The sequence below is a fragment of the Pantherophis guttatus genome, chromosome 8 (genome assembly GCF_059756535.1).
Source record: "Pantherophis guttatus breed Tessera chromosome 8, ASM5975653v1, whole genome shotgun sequence".
In the NCBI taxonomy this organism is placed as follows: Eukaryota; Metazoa; Chordata; class Lepidosauria; order Squamata; family Colubridae; genus Pantherophis; species Pantherophis guttatus.
Genome location: NC_142070.1, coordinates 8,979,408 through 9,004,627, shown reverse-complemented (window position 1 = coordinate 9,004,627; position 25,220 = coordinate 8,979,408). Strand labels below are relative to the sequence as shown.

Genomic DNA, 25,220 nt, shown 5'->3' with positions numbered 1-25,220 from the left:
CAAGCCACGCCCACAGAACCGGTAGTAAAAAAAATTGATTTCACCACTGCCCAAGTGGCCTCAACGACTCTCAGAGAGAGTACTAACGACCAGATGACTGCAAAGAATATAAATCCTTCCATTCCCCACCATTCAGTCAGAACTGAAGAAGCTTCCTTGGGTGAGAAGTGAAATGTTTTCAAGGAAAAAAAAAACAAGTTGCCATTTGTAAAGTACCTTTGGGACAACCATGATCTGGATGATTGAGAATCTCCGTACTCATTTTGTTACTACTCTTGGAAAAGAAAGGTCTCAATACAGTAAAACCGTCTATGGAAACTAGATACTGGGCGTTGTTTCTTGGAAAAGACACATGTAGTCCGAAAGGTTGCAACTGTGACAGATGCTGAAAGATCCCAGGATCTGGTTCCACGTTTCCAGGAAATGAGGAAACCAAGCGAGTTTGAAGCCAAATTACAGTTGGTCTCCCAAAGGAGAAACCATCCATCCAGCACCTGACACACTATTAATAAGACTGTCAAGAAGGCAATCTTTATTATTATGGCCAAAGGCCAGAAGTCAAATAGAATATATATATATACATTCTATTTTACTTCTGGCCTATGGCCATAATAATAATTTTTATATGTATGTTTATATATTTGCTTTCTTTTGTCATAGGTTTTGTGTGTATTTTTCTCCAACCGGGTATTTTCCTACGTAACCAAGTTTGCAGCCATAGCTCAGAGAAATCACATCCACTATCCCAGGCTTCTTCAGACAGCAAGCAAGCATTTTGCTGCCTATTGGGAGACTAATATAGATCTATTTCGGACTGATTGATCCTCAACAGTTAGCCACACCCTTACCATATATTCCCTCCCCGTATATATATATTACAAACTATTCTAAAAATACGAATTCCAGGTATATTAGTAAAGAAAGAAGCAGACATCCTGCGAGCTCCGGAACTTAAAATTTTAAATTTCTGCCTTTGGCAGAGATCTCTGTAATGGTAGTTTAATACTCTGACGATGTCAGCAGATGGCTGACGAAAGCTTAGTAAAAGAAAATTTTAATTCTTTTAAAATTTTAAGTTCCAGAGCTCAAGAAAGAAGCAGACATATATATATATATGAATGAACCGGTAGCAAAGGTAAAAGGAATCCACTACTCTGCGAGTACACACACACACACACACACATTCACACATACACACACAGTGTGTTTATTTTTTCTTTCACTCAATCATGTCCTATTCTCTGAGACTGCCCAGACAAGTTTCTGCAGTTTTCTTGGCAAGGTTTTGCAGAAGTGGTTTGCCATTGCCTCCTTCATAAGGGCAAGAGAAAGTGACTGGCCCAAGGTTACCAGGTGGCTTTATGCCTAAGGCGAGACTAGAACTCACTGTCTCCCGGTTTCGAGCTTAATACCTTATCTATTCCACAGAATTGACTCTCATTGAGCTGTTTACAGAATTGATTACATTTAGATCACCCGTGGGGGGCTGCAATAAATCATGGCTTCGATTTATTGATGTATGCATGTCCATAAAGGTATATCTTGTATTTTCGTTTCTTCTTTTCATGTTTAAATCTCCTTCCTTCATAATATTATGTTTTCTTTTTCACCTTCGTGTTTTCGTCTTCGTTTTAAAAAAAGCGAAACCCTGAAAAGTTATCATCCAATAAAATAGAAAGTAATCATTATTACAAATCTCCACGAAAAACAAAAGATGAATATAATGTATGGTGTTCTCAACCTTGACAACTTTAAGAGGTCGGGACCTCAAATCCCAGAATTCCCCAGCCAGCCACGCATGGCTGGCTGGGGAATTCTGGGATTTGAAGTCCCGACCTCTTAAAGTTGTCAAGGTTGAGAAACACGGGCATAGAAACCAAAAAATGAGGAGACTTTTAGGCAGATCTGAATTCTGGTCAGTTAAAGGAGGTGGGGTGTGCCATGTTGTCTACCTGGGAATCTTGTCAGAAGCGGATGGATAAAAATCATCCAAAATACCCTCCAAACAGGCCTGAAAAGAAGCATGGGGGCTCAAACCTCTACTGAGGCCTTTCAAAAGGACAGTTGTGTTGGAATAAAAGACAGTTTCTCCAACATCCCAACGGAACAGCAGAGGCCAATGAGACTCCAGACAGGCCAAAGTCGAGGCCCATCAAAGCGTCAAAACATTAATGGAAGGAAGACAGGAAGTTGGCATCTATCCCTGAAAGTGGGGGGAAAAAACCACAAGCTGTGTGATTAGGCTCCAGACTTAAGATTGATTTACGAACCAGACACACCGTTTAAAAACATTTCTAGCGCCTTCAAACCCAGGGCTAGTTCAATAAGAGTCCTAGGGAATGGAGCTTGCTAATAGATTCTCCCACCCCCACCCCCAAGTTGACTTAAAATGGTTAACAGATTAAGAGTTGGAAGGGACCTTGGAGATCTTCTAGTCCAACCCACGCCGAAGCAGGAGACCCTACACTAGTGATGGCGAACCTTTTCGGCACCGAGTGCCCAAACTGGAACGTGTGTGCATGTGCATGCGCCAAAATGTCGGAAATCTGAAGACCAGCTGGTCTGGTTTTTTGGCCATTTTGGGGGCCGTTTTCAAGCAATTTTCTGGCCATATTTCTGATCTTTTTCAGGCCATTTTTCTAGGCGTTTTCAGGGCGTTTTTCGGGCTGTTTTCCAGGCCATTTTCAGACCATTTTTCAGGTCAAAAACAGCCCCAAAAAATGGCCTGAAAACATCCTGAAAAACGTTTTCAAGCTGCTTTAGGGGTATTTTTCGGGCCGTTTTCAGGCCAGTTTTTGGGCTGTTTACAGGCCATTTCCATGCCTTTTTTCAGGCCAAAAAGGGCCCAAAAATGGCCTGGAAACAATCCAAAAAATGGCCTGGAAATGGCCTGGAAAACAGCCCGAAAACAGCATGAAAATGGCCCCAAAAAGGCCCAGAAAAACAGCCGATTTTTTTGGCTGTTTAGGGCCTTTTTTCGGGCTGTTTTCAGACCGTTTTCCAGCACTCCGGCACCCGCGAAGACCAGCTGGTTGGAAACCAGAAGAGCAACTGGCGACAGAGAACGTGCCCAGAGAGGGGCCTGCATGTCACCTCTGGCATGCGTGCCATAGGTTCGCCATCACAGCCTACACCATTTCTGACAGATGGCAGTCCTGTCTCTCCTTGAAAGCTTCCCACAACTTCTGAAGGCAACTTCTGTTCCATGGGTTGATTGTTCCCACTGTCAGAAAAGTTCTCCTTGTTTCTAGGTTGAATCTCTCCTTGATGCAACCATTATTCCTTGTCTGGCCTTCGGGTGCCTTGGAAAATAGCTTGACCCCCTCCTCTCTATGGCAGCCTCTCAAATATTGGAACACTGCTATTATGTCTCCCCTGATCCTTCTCTTCACTAGACTAGCCATGCCGAGTTCCTGCAACCGTTCATCGTATGTTTTAGTCTCCAGTCCCCTAATTATGATCTTGAAGAATCAATTGTGTCAAACCCAAAGGAAGAAAAATTAACTATTACTCCATGCCATCTATGGAGGCCACATCCCAGAGTAGAACAGCCTTTTAATACGTCTTGGAATTGCAAAAATAGCTCTCAGAAACGTAGACCGTACTACTTCAATGATGTCCATCTTTGTAAACATACAGGTCTGGGTGCTGTAGAGAAATTGAGGTATGACCTTGGCTACCAAGATCATCTGAGATACAGAGATGAAATGTGCCGGCTCCCTTTGAATGCAAAGCATTCAGGATAGCTGAAGAGCTACACGAAGCAACCCCAGCCAGGTAGGGGGGGAAAAATAATTCTCTGCAGGACAGAGTGACTGGATCAGCACGCTCAGAAAATCTGTAAAGAGGACCTGCTTGATAAAATTCCCATTAATTTTGCCAGTTATGGATTTGTGGAAATTTTCTGCGAATATTAGAATGTTGGTTTCTGATGTTTAATAACACATTTTTCTTCAATGGCTTCATTGCAACCAGAGCGACAGACGTGGTGACACCACTATCTGCATACAAAACAGCAGGAGCCACCAATGGTATTTGCTTAAACAGGAAGGGGACGATTAGTCAATCTGATGAGTGAATTAATATACAAAGCAAAAAAAAGGAAAGGGGCTAAAATTCATCCGTGCTTCTGTGGGAACGTCTCCAGAAGGTGTCCCCAAGGGAAGTAGGAGTGGGGAAGCTGCCAGGCCTCAAGATAAAGGAGACGCCGAAGAAGGGTGGACAAAAAAGCCAGGAATCTTGTCTTAAGCGAGGTAGGTAAGAAGGAACAAAGTCATTAAAGAAACAGAGGAGAAATGTCACCTGAGCCAGACAAAAGAAGTTGGGCCTGAGCCAATGGGAAACTCCACCCCATTTCCCCGTCATCAGCTACCAAGACTTGTCGATCAACAAGGCAAGAGTAGCTGCCATCGTTGTCAATCAACAAAGCCAAGCTAACAAGGACCTTGGGGGATGAAAGGGGTCCTGAAGCCCACCCAACTCTTTGAGTCATCTTTGGATCCAGACTTGGTGGCTTCTTTCTCTTGGACTACTTGCCTGCCAACTTAGAGAAAGATATGGGTAAGTGTGGATGAGTGCGTGTAAGACTGGGTATGAGAATGTGTGTGTGTGTGAAAGAGAGAGAGGAAGGGAGGAGGGAGAGAGGAAGAGAGAGAGGGGGAGAGAAAGAGAGAATGACAGTGAGAGAGGGAGAGAGAGAGGGAGGGAGAGAAGAGGGAGAGAAAGAGAGTGACACTGAGAGTGACAGTAAGAGAGAGAGAGGGAGAGGGAGGAAGAGAGAGGGGGAGAAAGAGAGAGAGAGAGAAAGAGAGAGTGACAGTGACAGTGAGAAAGAGAGGAAGATAGAGAGGGAGGGAGGGAGATGGAGGGAGAGAGATAGAGAGAGGGAGAGGGAGGGAAGGAGAGAGAGGGAGAGAGGGAGGGGAAGGGAGAGAGGGAGAGAGAGGGAGAGAAAGAGAGTGACAGTGACAGTGACAGTGGGAGAGAGAGAGAAAGAGAGAGAGAGGGAGAGAGAGAGAGAGGGAGAGGGAGAGGGGGAGAAAGAGAGAGGGAGAGGGAGAGAGTGACAGTGACAGTGAGAGAGAAAGAGAGGGAGAGTAAATCTCCAGTGTGTTGGAAATGTAACAAGAGCTACGGAACATACCACCACCTTTGGTGGACATGTCCAGCTGCAAAGAAGTTCTGGGCTAAGATTAAAGAATGGCTAGAGAAAATAATAGAACAACCTATGAGCGGAAAACCAGAGACATTCTTATTAGGGATATTTACTGAAAAATACACCAAGGAAATAAAATATTTGATCTTACATATTATAACAGCTGCCTGTATAGTATACGCACAAAATTGGAAAAAAGAAAATATACCAACAGAAGAAGAGTTGATAAAAAAAGTCTTAGTGTGCCGAGATGGATAAATTAACAAAAGAGCTTAAAGAAAAAGAGGATACGGAATATTATATAATCTGGCACAAATGGTATAAGTGGCTGGCGAATAGGAATAATGGAGAAGAAAAATAGGGGTGAAATGTAAAAATGGAAAGAATGAATATGTCAATGTATAGAAAATATAAAGTTGAGTCTTAATAAATACACTGTAATTAAAAGAGAAGGGGACAAGAAGAAACTGGAATAATATAAAGGGATAAGGGGGAAAATGTAAATATTAGAAGAAGATCATCATGAAATAGCTGTTAAGATTAAAATTAAATTAAAATTAAAAAAAATTAAGAGAGTATATATATAAATGTTGTATGTCTTGTAATGTCATTTTATGTTATAATAATAAAAAATAAAAATTTTAATAAAAAAAAAAAGAACTGAAATTTTGGGTTTAATTGCGATCATACATACTCCCCCCAGGGGGAGAGCCTTCTCTGTGGGGGCACCCGCCCTCTGGAACGAGCTACCCCCAGGAATACGACTAATCCCGGACCTCCGGACCTTCCGTCGAGCTTTGAAGACCTTCCTATTCCAGCAAGCTGGGCTGGCTTAAAATTTTAAAAGGGTTATTTTAAGGGTAATGGGTTTTAATTTTTGGGAAGCCAATTGGATTTAATTCTGTTTTAAATTATTTTAAATTTTGTATTGTATGTATTTTAATTTGGCTGTGCACCGCCCTGAGTCCTTCGGGAGAAGGGCGGTATACAAATTTAAATAATAAATAAATAAATACATACATACATACATACATACATACATACATACATACATACATACATACATCAAGGACTCCGGTATTCTAAATTCACTGGGTCTTCCTGTATTTCAAAGAACCGATTGTGCCTTACTATTCAGTTGAAGGTGATTTGAGTGTGGCTTTTTCCCAGGGCTGTGAGTATGTGAGTGACCACAAGCCAAACTTTGCAGTGCATTTAGCAGATGTATCCAGCTGTCCAAAAGGTGTTAAGAATAGAGAGTCTGACTGAGAAGGAACAGCCCTATGGGGGAAAAACCCTTAAGTTTTTCATTTATTAATATCTGGAAGCCTCTTATGGACTTTTTGTGTAAAAATAAAAAAAAATGAACTTGTGATTTATGGCTCTGATGATTAGATGGGATAGATTATAGAACGAAGAGCAATATGATGTAGCTTTAGACAGGGAGGTTAAAACATATTGTACTTATAACTGTTATGAGGAATATTAAAAGCCTACATATATACACATATCATTTTACTTTCTTTTCTATTTTTTCTTTCTAAGTTTTGCTTTTTCTTTTCTTTCTTTTTCCTTCCTTACTTCAAATGGATTTTTATTTTATTATTTATTTTATTTTATTAGTTTGATTTATATGCCGCCGTTCTCCGGAGACTCAGGGCAGCTTACAATACATTTGTGTTGGTTTTTATCTTTTTGTTTGAAAGTTTTAATAAACATTAGACGACAAAGCGGAAACCCCCTTTTCCCCACTACCTCTACCTTGAGATCAAATCAGAATTTAGAATAACAGAGTTAGAAGGGACCTTGGAGGTCTTCTAGTCCAACCCCCTGCTTAAGACAGTAAACCCTATACCATTTCAGACAAATGGTTATCCAATCTCTTCTTAAAAACTTCCAGGGTTGGAACATTCACAACTTCTGGTTGTTCCACTGATTAATTGTTCTAACTGTCAGGAAATTTCTCCTTAGTTCTTGGTTACTTCTCTCCGTGATTAATTTCCACCTATTGCTTCTTGTCCTGCCTTGTCAGGTGCTTTGGAGAATAGCTTGACTCCCTCTTCTTTGTGGCTGCCCTTGAGATATTGGAGCACTGCTATCAAGTCTCCCCTAGTCCTTCTTTTCATTAAGCCAGACATACTCAGTTCCTGCAACTATTCTTTATATGTTTTAGCCTCCAGTCCCCTAAAAATCATCTTTGTTGCTCTTCTCTGCACTCTTTCTAGAGTCCCCACATCTTTTTTACATCGTGGCGACCAAAATTGGATGCAATATTCCAAGTGTGGCCTTACCAAGGCATTACAAAGTGGTATCAAAACTTCACGTGATCTTCATTATATTCCTGTTTATGCAGCCTAGAACTGTGTTGGCTTTTTTGGCAGCTGCAGCACACAGCTGGCTCATATTTAAAAATCAGAAGCTGATTTGAAATCAACAAAGGCTACATACAGAGAGGAAACCTCCAGGCAGTGGTGGGTTGCCCCCGGTTCGGACCGGTTCGCAAGAACTGGTAGTAAAACCAGCGGGAGACTCCACCCACCGCTCTGGATGTCGTCATAGGCTATCTGCGCATGTGCAGAAGCTTCTACACATGTGCAGAAGCTCGGCACGCGCACAATCCCATTGTAAACAGGTAGTAAAGATAAGTAGAATCCACCCCTGCCTCTGGGGGAATATTTTTCAGCTAAATGGTGAAAGACCAGATAGAAATTTATACAATGGTCCCTTTTTAAGCTAACCTGTTCCTCAAAGGAAGGTATTTTCACTTCATACGCAATCTAGTAATTCTAGCTAGAGATATCTGATATATAATTTACCTATTATATTAAGCAAATTAAAGGGTATATAGTTCTCTGGATCAAACTTACTTCCGTTTTGTTTCGGTTTGGTTTGTTTGGAAAGGGATCAAGAATGGCCCGTTTCCAGTCGACAGAAAAACGTGCTGAGCCATTAATATGTATAAATAAAGCAGCCAGCATTGAAGACTGCCAATCCTTGTTCCCCCTTAATAATTCTATAAGAGAGTAACATCTCTTCCTGGGATTTTTCCAGGTCTTAATTGTGTAATAAGGTCCTTAACCACAGATCAGGACGCAGCCAGACAGCCTCGTCTAAGATTACAAGCAAATTTATAGAAGAAGGTCACGGCATTTCCAAACAGGGTACCTCAAGCATGGTGAACGAGTTTTGGAGTATTGTGAATATCACTAAGCTGAAATGAAGTGGTTTTCCATTTGCAGGGTCCTGGGTGGTCTCTGAGCTTGCATTCATTACCCGAACTAGGTAACATCATCAATGCTAGAAGGGAGTGGGGTTTGTGTGGGGAGGAGGAAGATGAGGAGGGGGGAGGGGGAGGGGGAGGAGGGGGAGGAGGATTGTTGGGTCTCAGAGATGTTTCATTACCCATATTTTATAACACCAACAATAGCCTTGATGATATTACCTAGTCTGGTAATGAAACGTCTGCTAGAAAACAAGCAAACTCCGTAGCACTCATTTCAATCCTCAGCTACAAATATTCCCCCTTATTGGTTTTTTCCATTTGTTTCCTTTTTCCTTAATATCTCTTTGAGAAACAAAGTAGGGCAATTGTTTCTCAACCTCAGCAGCTTTTAAATGTGTGGACTTCAACTCCCAGAATTCCCCAGCCAGCACAGGGAATTCTGGGAGTTGAAGTCCACACAAACACACACATCTTGAAGCTGCCATGACGGAGAAACACTGAAGAAGGGCACAAACTCAGAATATTGCCAGTTGGTCCATTCTAATCGCCCGTTATAGTGATGTAATCACCAGGCGACAAATTCAATTCAAAATCACTCCTCAATTATGAAATGGCTCCATTTCTCACAATGGAAGAGGGGCATTATGAGGGAATTCAACCGCAGCTATCCTGCCCTGACCAGATATATTGGGATTAGATCAGGGGTGAAATCCAGCAGGTTCTGGAGAACCGGTAGCGGAAATTTTGAGTAGTTCGGCAGAAAGTTTGAGTAGTTCGGAGAACCGGCAAATACCACCTCTGGCTGGCCCCAGAGTGGGGTGGGAATGGAGATTTTGCAATATCCTTCCCCCAGGAGTGGGGAAGGATTGGGGATTTTACAGTATCCTTCCCCTGCCACGCCCACCAAGCCACACCATGCCCACCAAACCACGCCCACCAAGCCACACCACACCTACTAAGCCACGCCCACAGAACCAGTAGTAAAAATAAATTGGATTTCACCACTGGATTAGATGAACTATAATAGAAGAGCGTATGGGAACACAACTTCAAATCCAGAACCAACAAAGCAACTGATCTGACAACTCCAGCAGTTGCCAACTCCAGCAGACCCAGAATAATCTGGGTCCCTTGCATGGATTAAGAAATTGGAGGGGAGGGCGGGAACAAGATTTGAACCCAAGACATTACAGGTCATCCTCGACTTACGAATACAATTGAGCTCAAGATTTCGGTTGCTAAGTGAGACATTTGTTAAGTGAGTTGTGCCCCATCTTTCTTGCCACACTTGTGAAGTGGATCACTGCCCCTCTTAGTAACATGGTTGTAAAGTGAATCTGGCTTCCCCATTGTCTTTTCTTATCAGGTCACAAAAGGGGATTCCATAACCCCCCGAACAATGCAACCGTCATAAATATGAAGTCAGTTGCCAAGCATCTGAATTTTGATGAGTATAGGGATGTTGTAAGTGTAAAAATCAGTCATAAGTCACTTTATTCAGTGCTATTGTAACTTCGGTCACTAAATGAAGTTGTAAGTTGAGGACTGCCTGAATAATTACTGGAACTTCACCTGCCCGTGTTTATCTTAATTTCCAAACTTTTCAAGCGTGAAATAATAAACTGCAATGAATCCCAGTCCTCTCCTCTCACAACAATGGAATCACCAGCTCAGAGTCAAAATAAATTATCTTAGTAGAAATTCCCCCTTTGCAAGACCCGTTGAATAAAACTAAAAAGAGACTTACAGGTAGAATTAAGAATTACAGCTCACAAGGAGGAGATGGAAATAAGGATTTATGAGATGACTTAAAAAAACTGAAAAAAAATGATACAAATAACAAAGCAGCGGAGCGCTCTGGATTATTGCCTTATATACTGGATTTACAAAAGAGATTTGTTGGAGTTTGCTATGTTGGAAGGACAAAGGGAGCTTGATAAAGACGAAAGCAGGAATTTTGGGAGAAGAGACCAAGAAGCAGTGATGGGATTCAACCGGTTCGCACCACTTCGGCCGAACCAGGTAAATTGCTGGCTGGCCCCACCCCACCCCTTCCAGAAGTCCCCACGCACCCAGGTAAGTTCAGGGAGGCCTACTAGGCCCAAAATGGGGTGCAGGTGTGGGTGCGGCGCACCCCCCTGCGGCCCCTTTTTCTTCCAGGGGGGTGCAGGAGGCCGAGTGCTGCCTGCCACACCCACCCTGGCCAAGCCCACCCAGCCGATCATTAGGGCAGAGAACTGGTTGTTATGTCAGGTTTCGAGGTCGTCTCAAATAAATTGCATTTCAAACAAAGTCTTTGATGAAAAAAACTCCCATTTATTAAGCACGACATTCTAAGTCCGACTCTGACTTCCAACACTGACTTCCAGACCCAAAACCCTCCCTTTCCGTTCCCCACTCCCCTGCACTCATTGGCATCTTCAAAGTCACTCTACCCCTAATCTACTGCTCCAGCTCAAAGGAATTTCCCCTCTCCCACCCCATCTCCTAGGGGATATTATCTCCAGGGAAAATAAGTAGGTGAAAAGTCAAACGTCCCTTTCCAGACGCCTCCGCTTCTCCTTCTTATGTCAGCACTAGAGTAAATGCAGCTTGAAGTGCTTACATGTTAAATTATTCGAATCCCGCCACTGCCAAGAAGGTATGAAAAGGCGGATGCTAGAACTTTCTCTAAGGAATTTAAAGGCTGTTTGCAGAAAGACTACAGAATTGGTTTATTCAATCAATGTTAAAATAATGGGTTGTTATTTGGGAGATGTCCAACGGTTTCTTGATTACAAGCAGACGGTGACAGTTATTTCTGGTAATGTTTGTTTGTTTGTCGAGTGGGACTGTACTTTGATGATTTGAAGAGATAAAATGGACGTGGGGGATTTGGTTAAAAAAGGGAAAGGAAGGATACAGATTAGGTGTCAACCGTCCCCCCTGCATTAAACAGCAAAAGAAACCCCCGAGACAGCTGCTGCACACTGCTGGCTCATATTTAAATCGTTGTCCACTAGGACTTCAAGAACCCTCAGACAGTTACTACTCTTGAGCAAGGTACTACTATTTAGCATTTGGAGAAGGCAGAAGCACGAAGAAGCATCCATCTTAATCTGTGGCACATGGTCATCCAAGCACAAACCCACAAACTCACACACAGAGCATCGCTGGTGAGATTGAAATTGCTTGTATTTATTCATTGTTCTGTTCAGCAGTAACTCAATATGGTCTATCTTGTATTTGGTTCTCATTGTATGTATCCCTATTTTCCCCCGTTTCACCATATCCTGTTCTTTCAATAAAGCATCCAGATCTACGCACACAGTCTGTTTTATTGGAGGATAGCTGGGTTTAGCTGCATGTCGAGCTGCACACAGACTAACATGTAGTTAGGACAGAACACCTTCCAATCAGTGGTGGGTTTCAAATGTTTTTACTACTAGTTCTGTGGGCATGGCTTGGTGGGCATGGCACGGCTTGGTGGGCGTGGCATGGTGGACGTGGCAGGGGAAGGTTACTATAATATCTCCATGCTAGCTACAGGAGTTACTCTGTTTTGTTCTATAAGAAGGACCATCTGTAAGGAAGAGTGAAGATAGTCTATAGATAATGCTTGACTTATGACCACAATTGAGCCCAACATTTCTGCTGCTAAGCAGGACAGTTCTTAAGTGAGATTTGCTCCATTTTATGACCTTTCTTGCCACAGTTGTTAAGTGAATCACTGCAACTGTAACACAGTTGTTAAGTGAATCTGGCTTCCCCATTGACTTTGCTTGTCAGAAGGTCACAAAAGGGGATCGCATGATCCTGGTGATTGGCCCAAAATCTTCCAGTTGGCTTTCATGCCTAAGGCAGGACTAGAACTCACAATCTCCTGGTGATTGGGCCAAAGTCACTCAGTCATGTTTCCTGCCTAAGGCGGGACTAGAACTCATAATCTCCTGGTGATTGGCCCAAAGTCAGCTAGCCAGCTTTCATACCTAAGGCAGCACTAGAATTCAGTCTCCTGGTGATTGGCCCAAAATCTCCCAGTTGGGTTTCATGCCTAAGGCAACACTAGAACTCACTGTCTCCTGGTGATTGGTCCAAAAGTCACTCAGTCAGGTTTCCTACCTAAGGAGCCTGAGTGGCGTAGGAGGCTAATGCTCCTACTAAGGCAGCATTTAACATCCAGCTGCCTGCAATTACTGCGAGTTCAATTCTCACCAGGCTCAAGGTCGACTCAGCCTTCCATCCTTTCTAAGGTGGGTAAAATGAGGACCCGGTTTGTGGGGGCAATAAGCTGACTTTGTATAAAATATACAAAAGTATGAAGGCTATTGCTTAACGCATTGCAAGCCACCCTGAGTCTCCGGAGAAGGGCGGCATATAAAAATAAATAAAAATAAAAAAATAAATAAAAAAATAAAACTCACCATCTCCTGGTGATTGGCCCAAAATCAGCTAGCCAGTTTTCATGCCTAAGGCAACACTAGAACTCACTGTCTCCTGGATTTTAATCTGGTGCCCTTATCACTAGACCAAACCTTCACATATATTTTCCTGAGACATTCACGGCCTACACGGAAACAGGAAAGGATTGAGCTCATCCTAACATCACAAGACATCTACCATGCTTGTAACTACCTTCCCCAGCTAGGAATCTTCTGATGCAAGAAGTCCACCATCTGCAAATTCCAGATCCCAAACCTCCAAACGCTAACAGCATCCTTCCTTCCCCCACCCAAACAGGGCTATTGCTTTCATTATCCTTACAACGACGCCATAAAACAGAGCAGTACAATTATCCCCATATTACATGGTACCGGAAGGAGGGCGTGTGAATGAAGGCCGAGAGTAAGAGTACTGGCAGTCCTCCACTTATGACCACAACGGAGCCTGGAATTTATGTCGTTAAGTGAGACATTTGATAAGCGAGCTTTGTCCCATTTTAACAACTTTTCTTCCTGCAGTTGTTAAGTGAATCACCGCAGATGAGAAGTTGAGTAACCCGGTTGTTAAATGAACCGGGCTTCCCCCACTTACCTTGCTCGTGAGGATGTCGTGAAAGGGGGATCACATGACCTTCAGCCACTACGACGGTCATAAATATGAACCAGCTGCCAAGTCTCCGAATTTTGATTCAGGCTCACAAAGGTCGTAATGGTGCAAAACAGTCATAAGCAATGGTGAAATTCCAATTTTTTTTACTACCAATTCTAAGGGCGTGGCTTGTGGGCATGGTGTGGCGTGGCTTGGCGGGCGGGGCAGGGGAAGGATATGGCAAAATCTCCATTCCCTCCCCATTCCTGGGGGAAGAATATTGCAAAATCCCCATTCCCTACCCACTCTGGGACCAGCCAGAGGTGGTATTTGCCGGTTCTCCAAACTACTCAAAATTTCCGCTACCAGTTCTCCGGAACCTGTATGAACCTGCTGGATTTCACCCCTGGTTGTAAGTCACATTTTTCTGGGCCGTCGTTCACTCTGAACGGTCACGAAACGAGCAGTTGTTAAGTCGGGGAATATCTGTACTATTCCTGCCAATCTCTAATACCTCGATCAGCTTAAGTCAAGCTTTTTTATGTTCTGAAGGTCTTTGATTTGTAGACTCGTCGCTCCTTGCCAACATCCGGACTTCCCCAGATGGGCTGAGGCAGACAATTCCTCGGATCGAAGTGTTTCCGCGCATTTAATTGGCATTCCTTCCTGTCCTTTACAAGCAGCTTTTTTTTCCCCCTAGACCGGGATGAATAATGAATGAAAACAAAAGGAAAAGGAGGGGGGGAGGATTAAGCATGTCGCCCAATGCCCAGGAGCAAGAGGAGGAGCAGAAAGCTAATGCATACCTCCCCCAACACCCAAACAACCACTAAAAACTTTCAACTTTTCTCAAAGGCATTTTAGGCAGGTCAGTCATGCATTTACAGGCTTAACTACACAGGATATTAAACAGGACCTTGAGAGAAACAGGGAGGGGGGGACCCTTATCTCAAAGTGCAACGGTTGGCCCAATGGGCATTTTAATCCAAACTCCAGTGTTTCTGTCTTAAAATTTTATTTATTTATTATTTATTAATTCAATTTATATGCCGCCTTTCTCCGGAGACTCAGGGCGGCTTACAATGCATTTAAAAAAAAACCCATTATAAAACCATTTAAAAATTAGAACATTAAAACCCATTCACACCATTCATGGCTGGATCTTGCCAGATCGCAACAGCGAGATCAACGGCCCCAGGCCTGCCGGAAAAGCCAGGTCTTCACCGCGTTTCGGAAGGCCAATAGGGTGGGGATAGTCCGGATTTCAGGAGGTAACTGGTTCCAGAGAGCTGGGGCAGCCACAGAGAAGGCCCTCCCCTGCGGGCCCGCCAGCCGGCATTGTTTAGCTGATGGGACCCGGAGGAGACCAACTCTGTGGGAATTTACCGGTCACTGGGAGCTATGCGGTAGAAGGCGGTCTCGAAGATAATCTGGGCTTGAGCCATGTAGGGCTTTAAAGGTAATAACCAACACCTTGAATTGTGCCCGGAGACCAATAGGGAGCCAGTGTAGCTCATGGAGAATTGTTGTACCTAGGTGCACCGATAGCTCGCGCGGCTGCATTCTGAACCAACTGTAGTTTCCGAACACTTTTCAAGGGTAGCCCCAAAATATTTCGGGTTATCTAATATCTGGGGGATTAAATGAAAGGGAGGTTGTGAGAATTAGTGGTCTCAGTTACACCGGTTGTGTTTTACTACTTCTCTTTAGCACCTCTCTCCTGGAACTGTGGGAAGAGACACATTTGCACAACCAGGGAGAGAGATGTAAAAATAGGAATTTGAAAGCGCCAATTTTCAGGAGGGGCCCGCAAAGCCGCTTCAAAAGAAATAAAATTCTTCCCTGTTCCTTTGAGTCACTAAAAGCTGTGATTATATACCAGTGATGGCTAACCTTTTCCCGACCAAGTGCACGAACTCCCAAAATGCAATGCGTGCATGCGCCCCTCCCCCATGCATGCAAGCATCCCCCCGCCCATCTGCGCATGGCCCACGGCATGTCCCCTTGCCTCCCATGCATGTGCGTGCACCCTCTGCATGTGCCCCTGCCCTGCACGTGTGCACCCCCGCACATGCGCATACCCCCTGCATGCATCCTGCCCCCCCACATGTGCACCAACCCCACGCATGCACAGCACAGACCCTAAGATTAGCTGGCTGTCGGGAGGCATGTCCGCATGCACGGCAGAGCTGAACTGGGGCAATGGCTTGCCTGCTGTTGTGGCCCGTCAGCGGCCTGTGCAACTAGTAGCTGATTCCGACAGCGAGGAGGCTGTTGTGGTGCTGCGCCAGCAGCCTGTGCAGCTGGCACTCGAGTCGGACAGTGAGGAGGCTGGAGAAGATGTGGTGCCAGAGGCGGGGATTCAGCCAGGGCCTTCAGAACCTCCAGAAGCTTCCTTAAGTGAAGAGGACGAAGAGGAGGAGCCTCTTCTCAATGCACGGGCGCACAGAACTGCCAAAAGGCAGGAGTGGCTCCTCAGGAGGCGGTCTCCTCGAGAGTAAGGCTTGGGGCTAATTGGCCACTCCCTTAGCGTATTTAAGGAGGAACGCAGACTGAAGCAATTTGCAGGGAACAACTTGGTTCACATACCTTCCTGTCTTGTCTTGCTTATCTTATCAGCTTCCTGCAAATTGCTTCTGGGCATTCTGCCAACCATAGTAAACTTTCAGTATTCTTCTTTGAATTCTTGGTGGCTGTTAATGCAGTTAATTAAAAGCTTTTGTTGTAAAAAACTGATTTATTTAGTAAACTAAGGTTTGAACGGACTTTGTGTGTGCTGCATTCTTTGGGGTCCGTAGCTGGGGCAGAACACGTGCCCAGAGAGGGTGCTGCATACCACCTCTGGCACACATGTCATAGGTTCGCCATCACGGTTATATACCCTTGATCCATTTCATTTGGAGGCACCTTATTTTATATGATAAATCCTTAATTAAGGGTAATAAATTTCAACTGTGGTTGGTTTTTTACGTCTGTAGTAGTTTTAGCAATAAGTCAATTATAAATACAACTATAACTACAGGTAGTCCTCAACTTACGACCGTCATTGGGGCCAGAATTTCCATTGATATGCAAGGAGGTTGTTAAGTGAGTCATGCATGATTTTATGACCTTTTTTTTTTTTTTGCCACAGTGATTAAGTGAATCGTGTGGTTGTTGAGTGAATCTGGCTTTCCCCCATTGGTTTTCCTTGTTGGAAGTTGCCCGAGTAGGTCGCAAATGGAGATCACGGGATCCCACAGGAACCGTCGTAAGTACATGCCAGTTGCCGAGTGCCTGAATTTTGATCACGAGACCACAGGGGCACTACGACAGTCGTAAGTGTGAGGACCAGTTGTAAGTCACGCTTTTACAGTCTTGACATAACTTTCAACAATCGTTAAACAAATGGCCGTAACTCGAGGATCGCCTGTACTACTTCCACACTCCAAATCACAGGCCGCCATCTTCCAGATGAAGTTTTTTCTTCCTTTAGCTCAGCGTTGTAGATGCTGATTTGCAACTTTGGGGCAGAAAAAGGACGTTTCCCATTCTTTTCCTTCATCTGGGATTCTTCAGAAGCCCTGGACTGCAATTCCCATCATTCCCTAGCCAGCACAGCCAAAGAATTCCTGATTGATTCAACCGGAAATGCCAGGGCCAGAATTACCGTATGCAAAGCCACGGTATCATTCCTGTTTTACAGACAGGAAACTGAGGCTGGAAGGCCGTAACTAGCCAAGGCATCGCCATGACATTGTAGCTTAGTGTTGTGACCTGTTGGTCGTCGCCCCCTACAGCAGCCGAATCAGAAGAGGAAGCATGGGAGTCAAGGACAGCATCAAGGCAACCTGAGAGCTCCAAGGGGGAAGAGGGAATGGAGCTGGCAGAAGACAAAGGTGGAACCTGGGCCGTCCATCAGACCTCAGATGTAGAGTCAACAGCCCCCAGGTCTGGAGGTGGCTGATGAGGAAGAAGAACAGCTGGGTCCAGTGCCTGACACACGGATGCACAGAAGGCAGAGGAGAGGAGAGCGGTGGAAATCTATGGGCCAGTCTTTAGGATAGAAGAGCCACCTCTGCTAGCGAAGCCCCACCCTAGCTCTGGGGATAAAAGGTGTGGATAGGTGTGACAGACAACTATTCATCTCCCTGCCGGACAGACTTGTTAGCCTGCATTGAGAGAGAAACATTTTGCCGGGGCTGCCGGCGTTCCTAATAAAGGAATCTTTGAGTTAACTTCAGAGGGTTTGTCGCGTTTGGGGAACTGGGTCAGAACACGTAGGTTTCCAAAATCCCACTTTTATTACAGAGATATAAATTTATTGATGCAATTTCCTCGCTCCAAGAAGAGCTGCATTTTCCTCCAAAAAATATTTTCCATTAAGGAGAAGAAAACAAAAAAAAGCAGAAAAGAACCCTTGTCTTTTCACTGGCACCACCTAAAATACTTTCCCAAGCACTAAAAGAGCAGCTTCCTACAGGATGGGAACATTCTGGATCTTGTATACGCCATCCGTCAGTTTTCCATCCCTTCCCTAACCATCTTCGCTCCCTTATGAATATAAGGACCATAACTGGTGCTTCTTAGGAAGGGATAGCGAATGATGGCAAGAAACCGCATAAAACAACATCCTGAAAGGTGGTTTCACAACCAGAAACATCAATCCCCAAAGAACCAAGGCAGAAACAGGCAGTCCTCATTTAGCGACCGCCCCGTACAGCGACTATTCGCAGTTGCAACCATGCAAAAGTAACTTTGCGCCGGGTCCTCACGTTTACGGCCTTCCCAGGTCCATAAAGCAAAGGAAAGCTAAGTAAGATCGTAGGAACAGTTGTGGTTAGCGACCTCTTCGCTTTATAACTTAGCTGCTGGTCCCATTTGAGGTCACTCATTGAGAACTATCCTTTTGAGAGCAATTGATTTTTGTACAAAATGGCCTCAAAGTGAGGGGGAATTCTGGGATATAAGTCCATATAACTTGAAGTTGTCAGGCTAAAAAAACACAGATTTTTGCATGACCCTAATTCCAAGAGGAAAACACCCCTTAACAATCCCCCCAACTCAAGTTCTTCCACCTACTTTTGGTGCAAATGAACCAGGGGTGAAATCTACTTACCTTCCTTACCGGTTCAGAAGCGCATGCACCGCACGTCACATGTGCACACAGAGTTTCTGCGCATGCACAAAACCTGGGCATGCGCAGAAGGTAAAAAACACATTACTTCATGATTAAAACTCATTCCACCATCGCTACTGGATCGCCGAACCACTGGCCAAGTTCGTTACAGGGTCGGGCGATCCGGTCTGATCCGGGAGCATTTCACCCCTGAAATGAACCCTCTGATTTAAAGCAGGTGTCTCCAACCTGGCAACTTTTAAGACCTGTGGACTTCAACTCCCAGAATTCCTCAGGCAGCCATGAGGAATTCTGGGAGTTGAAGTCCATATATGTTGTGGCCCGTCAGCGGCCTGTGCGGATTGTAGCTGATTCTGACAGCGAGGAGGCTGGTGTGGTGCTGCGCCAGCAGCCTGTGCAGCTGGCACTCGAGTCGGACAATGAGGAGGCTGGAGAAGATGTGGTGCCAGAGGCAGGGATTCAGCCAGGGCCTTCCTAACCTCCAGAAGCTCCCATAAGTGAAGAGGAAGAAGAGGAAGAGCTTCTTCTCGATACACGGGCGCGCAGAGCTGCCAAAAGGCAGGAGTGGCTCCTCAGGAGGAGGTCTCCTCGAGAGTAAGGCTTGGGGCTAATGGGCCACTCCCTTAGCCTATTTAAGGAGGAACGCTGACTGAAGCAAGTGGTAGGGAACAACTTTAGTTCACTCTACTTCGCATCTGGATTCTCTGCAAATTGCTTCTGGGCTTCCTGCCAACCTTAGTAAGATTGTGATTACTTTATCTTTGGTTTCTTGTAGGCTGTTAAGAAAGTTTATTAACAGCCTTTGTTTTGAAAAAGACTGAGTTATTTTAGTAAATTAAGTTTTGTACAAACTTTGTATGTGCTGTATTCTTTGGGGTCCGTAGCTGGGGCAGAACAATATCTTTAAGCTGTCAGGGTATAAAAACACTGATTTTGCATGACTGAACACTTCAACTTGCTGCTCTTAAACTCCCTAGTTTCAAGAGGAAAACATCCCTTTCCAACCTCCTCACCCCAAGTTCTCTTCCACATACTTCTGGTACAAATGAACCAGCGGTGGGTTTCACATTGTTACCACCAGTTCGCTTCGCATGTGCACGCACCTTCCACATATGCGCCCAGCGTTCTGTGCATGCGCTTTGCGCGCACGCTTTCTGCGCCTGTGCCCGGCCTCAAAACCGTGCCTAAATAGGACAGCATAGAGCCAGGGCAGATAGGCCGGCCCACCCGGGATCTCCGCTACCAGTTCGCCAAAACCATACAAACCGAATGAATACTACCTCTGAAATGAATCCTCTGATCCAGGGGTGAAATCTTAGCAGGTTCTGACAGGTTCCGCAGAACCGGTAACGGAAATTTTGAGTAGTTCGGAGAACCGGCAAATACCACCTCTGGCTGACCCCAGAGTGGGGTGGGAATGGAGATTTTGCAGTATCCTTCCCCCAGAAGCGGGGAGGGAATGTGGATTTTGCAGTATCCTTCCCCTGGAGTGGGGTGGGAATGGGGATTTTGCAGTATCCTTCACCAGCCATGCCCACCAAGCCACACTACGCCCACCAAGCAACGCCCACAGAACCGGTAGTAAAAAAATTTGGATTTCACCACTGCTCTGATCTAAAGCAGGGGTCTCCAACCTGGCAGCTTTTAAGACTTGTGGAACTTCCCAACTCCCAGAATTCCTCAGGCAGCCAAGTCTTAAAAGTTGCCAAGTTTGGAGTTTCCTAATCTAAAACATGATGGGGGAATTACAGGGCCACCATCCCCAACCTTTGTCTGTGCTTTGACGGCCAACACAAGACAACTGTACCACACACACACTTGAATATGACTTGGCTGTAGAACAGGAAGCCAGTGAAAGCAGGGGTGGGTTCTAAAATTTTTTACTACCGGTTCTGTGGGTGTGGCTTATTTTGTGGGCGTGGCTTGATGGTCATGTGACAATTCTTTAGGATTTAGCAGAGGTACTGGTCTACCAGGCTTTTAACTGCTTGAAGAGCTGTACTGGTCTACTCATTTGTTTTTGGAGGCACCAGTCTACTCATTCGTTTATGGAGGCACCGGTCTACTCATTTGTTTTTGGAGGCACCGGTCTACCACCAAACTGCCTTTTAACACTGATCAGCTGTAGGGCGGCTGTTTGAAGCCCCACAAGAGTTTAAACAGCTTTTCCTTATAGCCCATCAGCTGGGACTCAGGAGGCAGCAAATAGATTTGGGGTGGCGCCAAATAAAAGGTAAGAATAACGTGGGGGGGCAGGGGGGGCAGAAACCGGTTCAGTGACGTCATATCGTCACCGCTACCTACTCGGCGGAACCAGGCGGAACCGGGAGGAACCCACCACTGAGTGAAAGGGGATTTTTTTGCATTGTCCCATGCATAAGTTCCAGGTGGATCCCTCCCCCCCCTTTGATGACAAGCCCTTCTGAAGGAGCCATCAATCTTGTTCCTCTCTGAAAATAATCCAAGGTGAGGATGGGAAATAAGTTCATTGCGCAGTAAAATCATCTGTAAGATTTATTGCGCGCTGCCATAAATTATGCAAGGTTTCCAAGAATTAATCCTCATAGACCCAAGTCCATCATGCCTCTCTCTCTCTCTCTCCCTCTCCCTCTCCCTCTCCCTTTCTCTCTCTCTCTGTCTCTCTGCCTGGATTGTGTCACTTCCAACTTCAGGAAAGAACCTAGCACAGTATTGATGTTCAACAGTGAAAGGGGTAAATTATAGAAATGCAGAGGAAATTTGTGTGTTTTGACAAGCATCTACACCTGGAGAAGGTGCCCTTAAATTTATCAGCAAAAGGATTAATCCATTCGAGATCTCTTTACAGGTAGTCCTCGACTTACAACAGTTCATTCGGTGACCATTTGAAGTCACAAGAACACTGGAAAAAAGTGATTTATGACCATTTCTCGCACTTATGACCATTGTAGCATCCCCACGGTCACATGATTTGCATTCGGATACTTGACAACTGACTCACATTTACGACAGTTGCAGTGTCCCGGGATCAGGTGATCCCCTTTTGCGACCTTCTAACAAGTCAATGGGGAAGCCAGATTCACTTAACCACCATGTTACTAATTTAACAGCTGCGGTGACTCACTTAACAAATGTGGCAAGGAAAGTCGTAAAATGAGGCGAAACTCACTTAACAAATTTCTCACTTAGCAATATAAATTCTGGGCTCAATTGTGATCGTAAATCGAGGACTACATGCTTTCTATCCAAGCCAGCAAAAGTACCCTTTGAATCTCACTTGTTTTGGTTTGTTTAAATACTGTTAATGTGAGAGACAAAGTACAGGTAAATCCTTGACTTACAATCTCAATTGAACCCAAAATTTCTGCTGTTAAGTGAGACATTTGTTAAGTGGGTTTTGCCCCATTTTATGACTTTTCTTGCCACAGTTGTTAAGTGAATTACTGCAGTTGATAAATTAGTAACCTGGTTGTTAAGTGAGTCTGGCTTCCCCACTTTGCTGCAACGGTCATAAAAAAAAATAGTCATATCACATTTTTCAGTGCTGTTGTAACTTTGAACCGTCATTAAATGAACTGCTGTAAGTCAAGGACTATCTGTATAGAAGTAGCACAAAATGAACACACACTTTTATCAATTACGTAATATACCTACAGATAAAACCTTGACTTACCACAATTGGGACTAGAATGTCTGTCACTAAGCAATGTGGTCATTAAGTAAGCCACACCCAATTCTACCTTTTTTGCCACGGTCATTAAGTGAATCATATGGTTGTAAAGCGAATCTGGGTTCCCCCACTGTTTGTCAGAAACCCCCTGGGAAAGTCTCATATGGTAACCACATGAACCCAGGACACTGCCAATATAGTAAAAAGGTATAAAAGTTTCCCCTGTCTGATCATGCCTGACTATAGGGGGCGTCACTCATCACCTTTTCTTAGCTGAGGGAGCCAGTATTGTCTGAAGACACTTCTGTGGTCATGTGGCTGGCATGACCATTCGCTGAGGCGCACGGAACGCCATTACGTTCCCACCGAAGTGGTACCTATTTATCTACTCGCATTTGCATGCTTTCGAACTGCTAGGCAGGCAGGAGCTGGAGCAAGGAACGGGAGCTCACCCTGTCACGCAGCGTTCGGGTCTCGAACTGCCAACCTTCCAGTGGACAAGCCCAGCATCTCACCCACCAGGCCACCACACCCCTCAAGTCTCGTAAAGACAATGCTGAGTGGCAAACCGTGCAAATGTTGATTGTGTGACTGCAGGAATGCCTGTGACTGTTGTTAAAATCAAGAACTGGTTGCAAGTCACTTTTTTTCAGCGCCACTGTCATTTTCCAAAACCCTTCAACAAATGGGTCGTAAGTCGAGGATTACCTGTACATTAAAAAGGCAAGCAGTCCCGGAGGAGTCGATACTGAATTCATTACCAAACCAGCGCCGTGTTTGACATTTTAATTTGGAAATCACAAACGGGTAGCACAGAAAACAATTTTGGAGTTGTTTTAACAATGCAAGATATGAAATGCTGAACTTGATATGGCTTTTGAGAGAGAAACGATCGTCCACTTTCGAAGAGAAACCTCCCAAAAGATTCGGGACCAACTTTGGATAAAGACTTCCCTGATACGATAGGTTTGCTACCTGTTTTCCACTCTACCTCAACCATCAAGTTTCTTCTGACAAAATAATACCAATCGGTGGATGGATACTTGTTCACCAAAATGATATCCTATCCTAAAGACAAGAGTTTGATTTTTGGGGAGACCATCTGGAAGTTGATGAATTCACACAAGGCTAAATTTAGAAGCTGAGCTTTGAATATTTTTTTTTTCATTTGGGAGACCCCTAAATTCAACTAGAAAGCTTGATTTGATATTAGCAAGAATGCCTAACCTGGATTAAAAAGAACAGGGATCAGTTATATCCTCACTTCAGAAGACTTCCCAGCATCAGGCAGGATCAACCATCAGGCAAAAAAAAGCAACAACCGGGAGCTTTGAAAAAGGGCAGCAAATTGTTGGCTCTGTTATGAACTTTGCAGTTTTCTAACAATGAGTCAACAGGGACTCCAAAAACCCTTGGCTGCAGGTGGGCTTGGAGTAGTTTACTCCAGCCCCGGAAGGCTGCAATGTAATTGGGCCAACCCCAATTCAACCCAAGGAGATCTTTAATTGAGGTTCTCCGCTGTTTGTGTGGCCAGTGGAAGCCATATGGAGATTCTCCAGTCATCCAGTTATCTCAAAGTGCTTTTTTTTTTCCCCAAGAAGCCACTGGACTTTCTGTTTAGTTTTTTGTTTTTTCTTTGAAGAGGTTTCGCTTCTCACCCAAGAAGCTTCTTCGGCTCTGATGAGCCTTCCATTCCCTCCAGCATTCAGTCAGAGCCGAAGAAGCTTCTTGGATGAGAAGGGAAACCTCTTCAAAGCAAAAAAAACAAACAAACAAACCACCAGAAAGTCCAGTTAGTGGCCTCTTGGAGGTGGAGGGGGGGAAAGCACCTTTGGGACAAGCTGGTGTAAAGTCGGAGTTAGCCCAACCCATCCTTGCAAACCGGTCCCTTCCATCCCACGTGCGGCAGAGGGTTTTTCCACCTGGGCCATGCCAGGTCCTCTGGTCCAGCACACCTGGGGGAGCTACCTGGTCGGAGTAAACCCGAAGCCCTCCAGGTGCAGAACTCGAACCTAAGTAGAAACCTAATAGGAGGAAACTCCTCTAAAAGACCCGAAGTTTGCTCCCCAAATCCCGGACTTTCTCGGCGCTGAAGTCAGGGGACGATGGGGAACCGGTGATCCACTCCACTCACCTTCAGCCTCGCGGATCAAGAGAGCCAAGGCGAGAAGAAGCGCTGCCGGGCAATCCATAGAGCCGAGCCCCAAAGCGGGTGGATGGAAGACGGAAGAAACCCCCGCGGGGTTTTTTCTTTTTTTTGTTTTCCCACCGGTGCCAAAACTCGCGGCGGGGTTTTTACTCGGGCACCATCCAGAAAAAGCATCAGATCTGCCCCATTCCCAGCCTTCCCTTTCAGGCTGATCGGAGGAAGCCCAAGGCAAAAGGGGGAAGAGGCCCCGGGAGAGTAGATCTCTTTTTTCGGGATCCCGCAGGAATCCGGGCTGGGCAGCGAAGAAGCGAGCGCCCAGCAGCGGCCGGTCTTCCCTTTCCTTTTGCGCCAAGCGCGGCGGCGGCGGCGGCGGCGGCTTCTTCTTCTCCAAGCGGGCGCCCGGCGCAAGTTCTTTCCTCCGCCCTGCTAAGTTGCCCACCTCCCCTCCGCTCGCGATCCCAAAAATCCCGCTCCCCCCTCCCTCCCCACCACCCCGACGGCTTTGAAGATCTCCCCCTCCCCTTCCCTTCCTTTCCTCCCCGGATCCCGCGTTTTGACGTCGCCCGCCGGCCACCCACCGAGGCTGCGGCGGATCTGCCCACCGGCGCGGCCCCCCGCCCCGGGCGAGGCTGCCTTTCTCTTTCTCTCTCTCTCTCTCTCTCCGGGCATCGCTCCAGAAGGAGGAATCCGAGGAAGGGGGGGGGGGAAAGGATCGACTCCCCGGCCGATCTCCGATCTCCTACCCCCACCCACCCACCCATGCAAGCAGAGTCCCCCGGGCTTGTGCAGCTCGCTCGGCGGGGGCACAAACTTTGCAGCGGGATCCCTCCATCCGAGCCATCCCGGCAAGCGAGCAAAAAAAAAAAAAACAACGACCCCTTATCACCCCCCCCCCACCGCCACTCTTTCCCCTTC

At 45.4% G+C, this 25,220-nt stretch overlaps 1 protein-coding gene across 1 annotated transcript in view; it reads right to left on the bottom strand.

Moving 5' to 3' along the window:
• Window positions 1–24,900, bottom strand: part of FRAS1 (Fraser extracellular matrix complex subunit 1) — a 447,420-nt gene extending 422,520 nt beyond the window's left edge. The window contains exon 1 of the mRNA XM_060687010.2: window positions 24,291–24,900. Within this exon, the coding sequence (XP_060542993.2) occupies window positions 24,291–24,348 (58 nt within the window). The 5' untranslated portion in view covers window positions 24,349–24,900. The remainder of the gene's footprint in view (window positions 1–24,290) is intronic.
• Window positions 24,901–25,220: the final 320 nt, after the last annotated feature.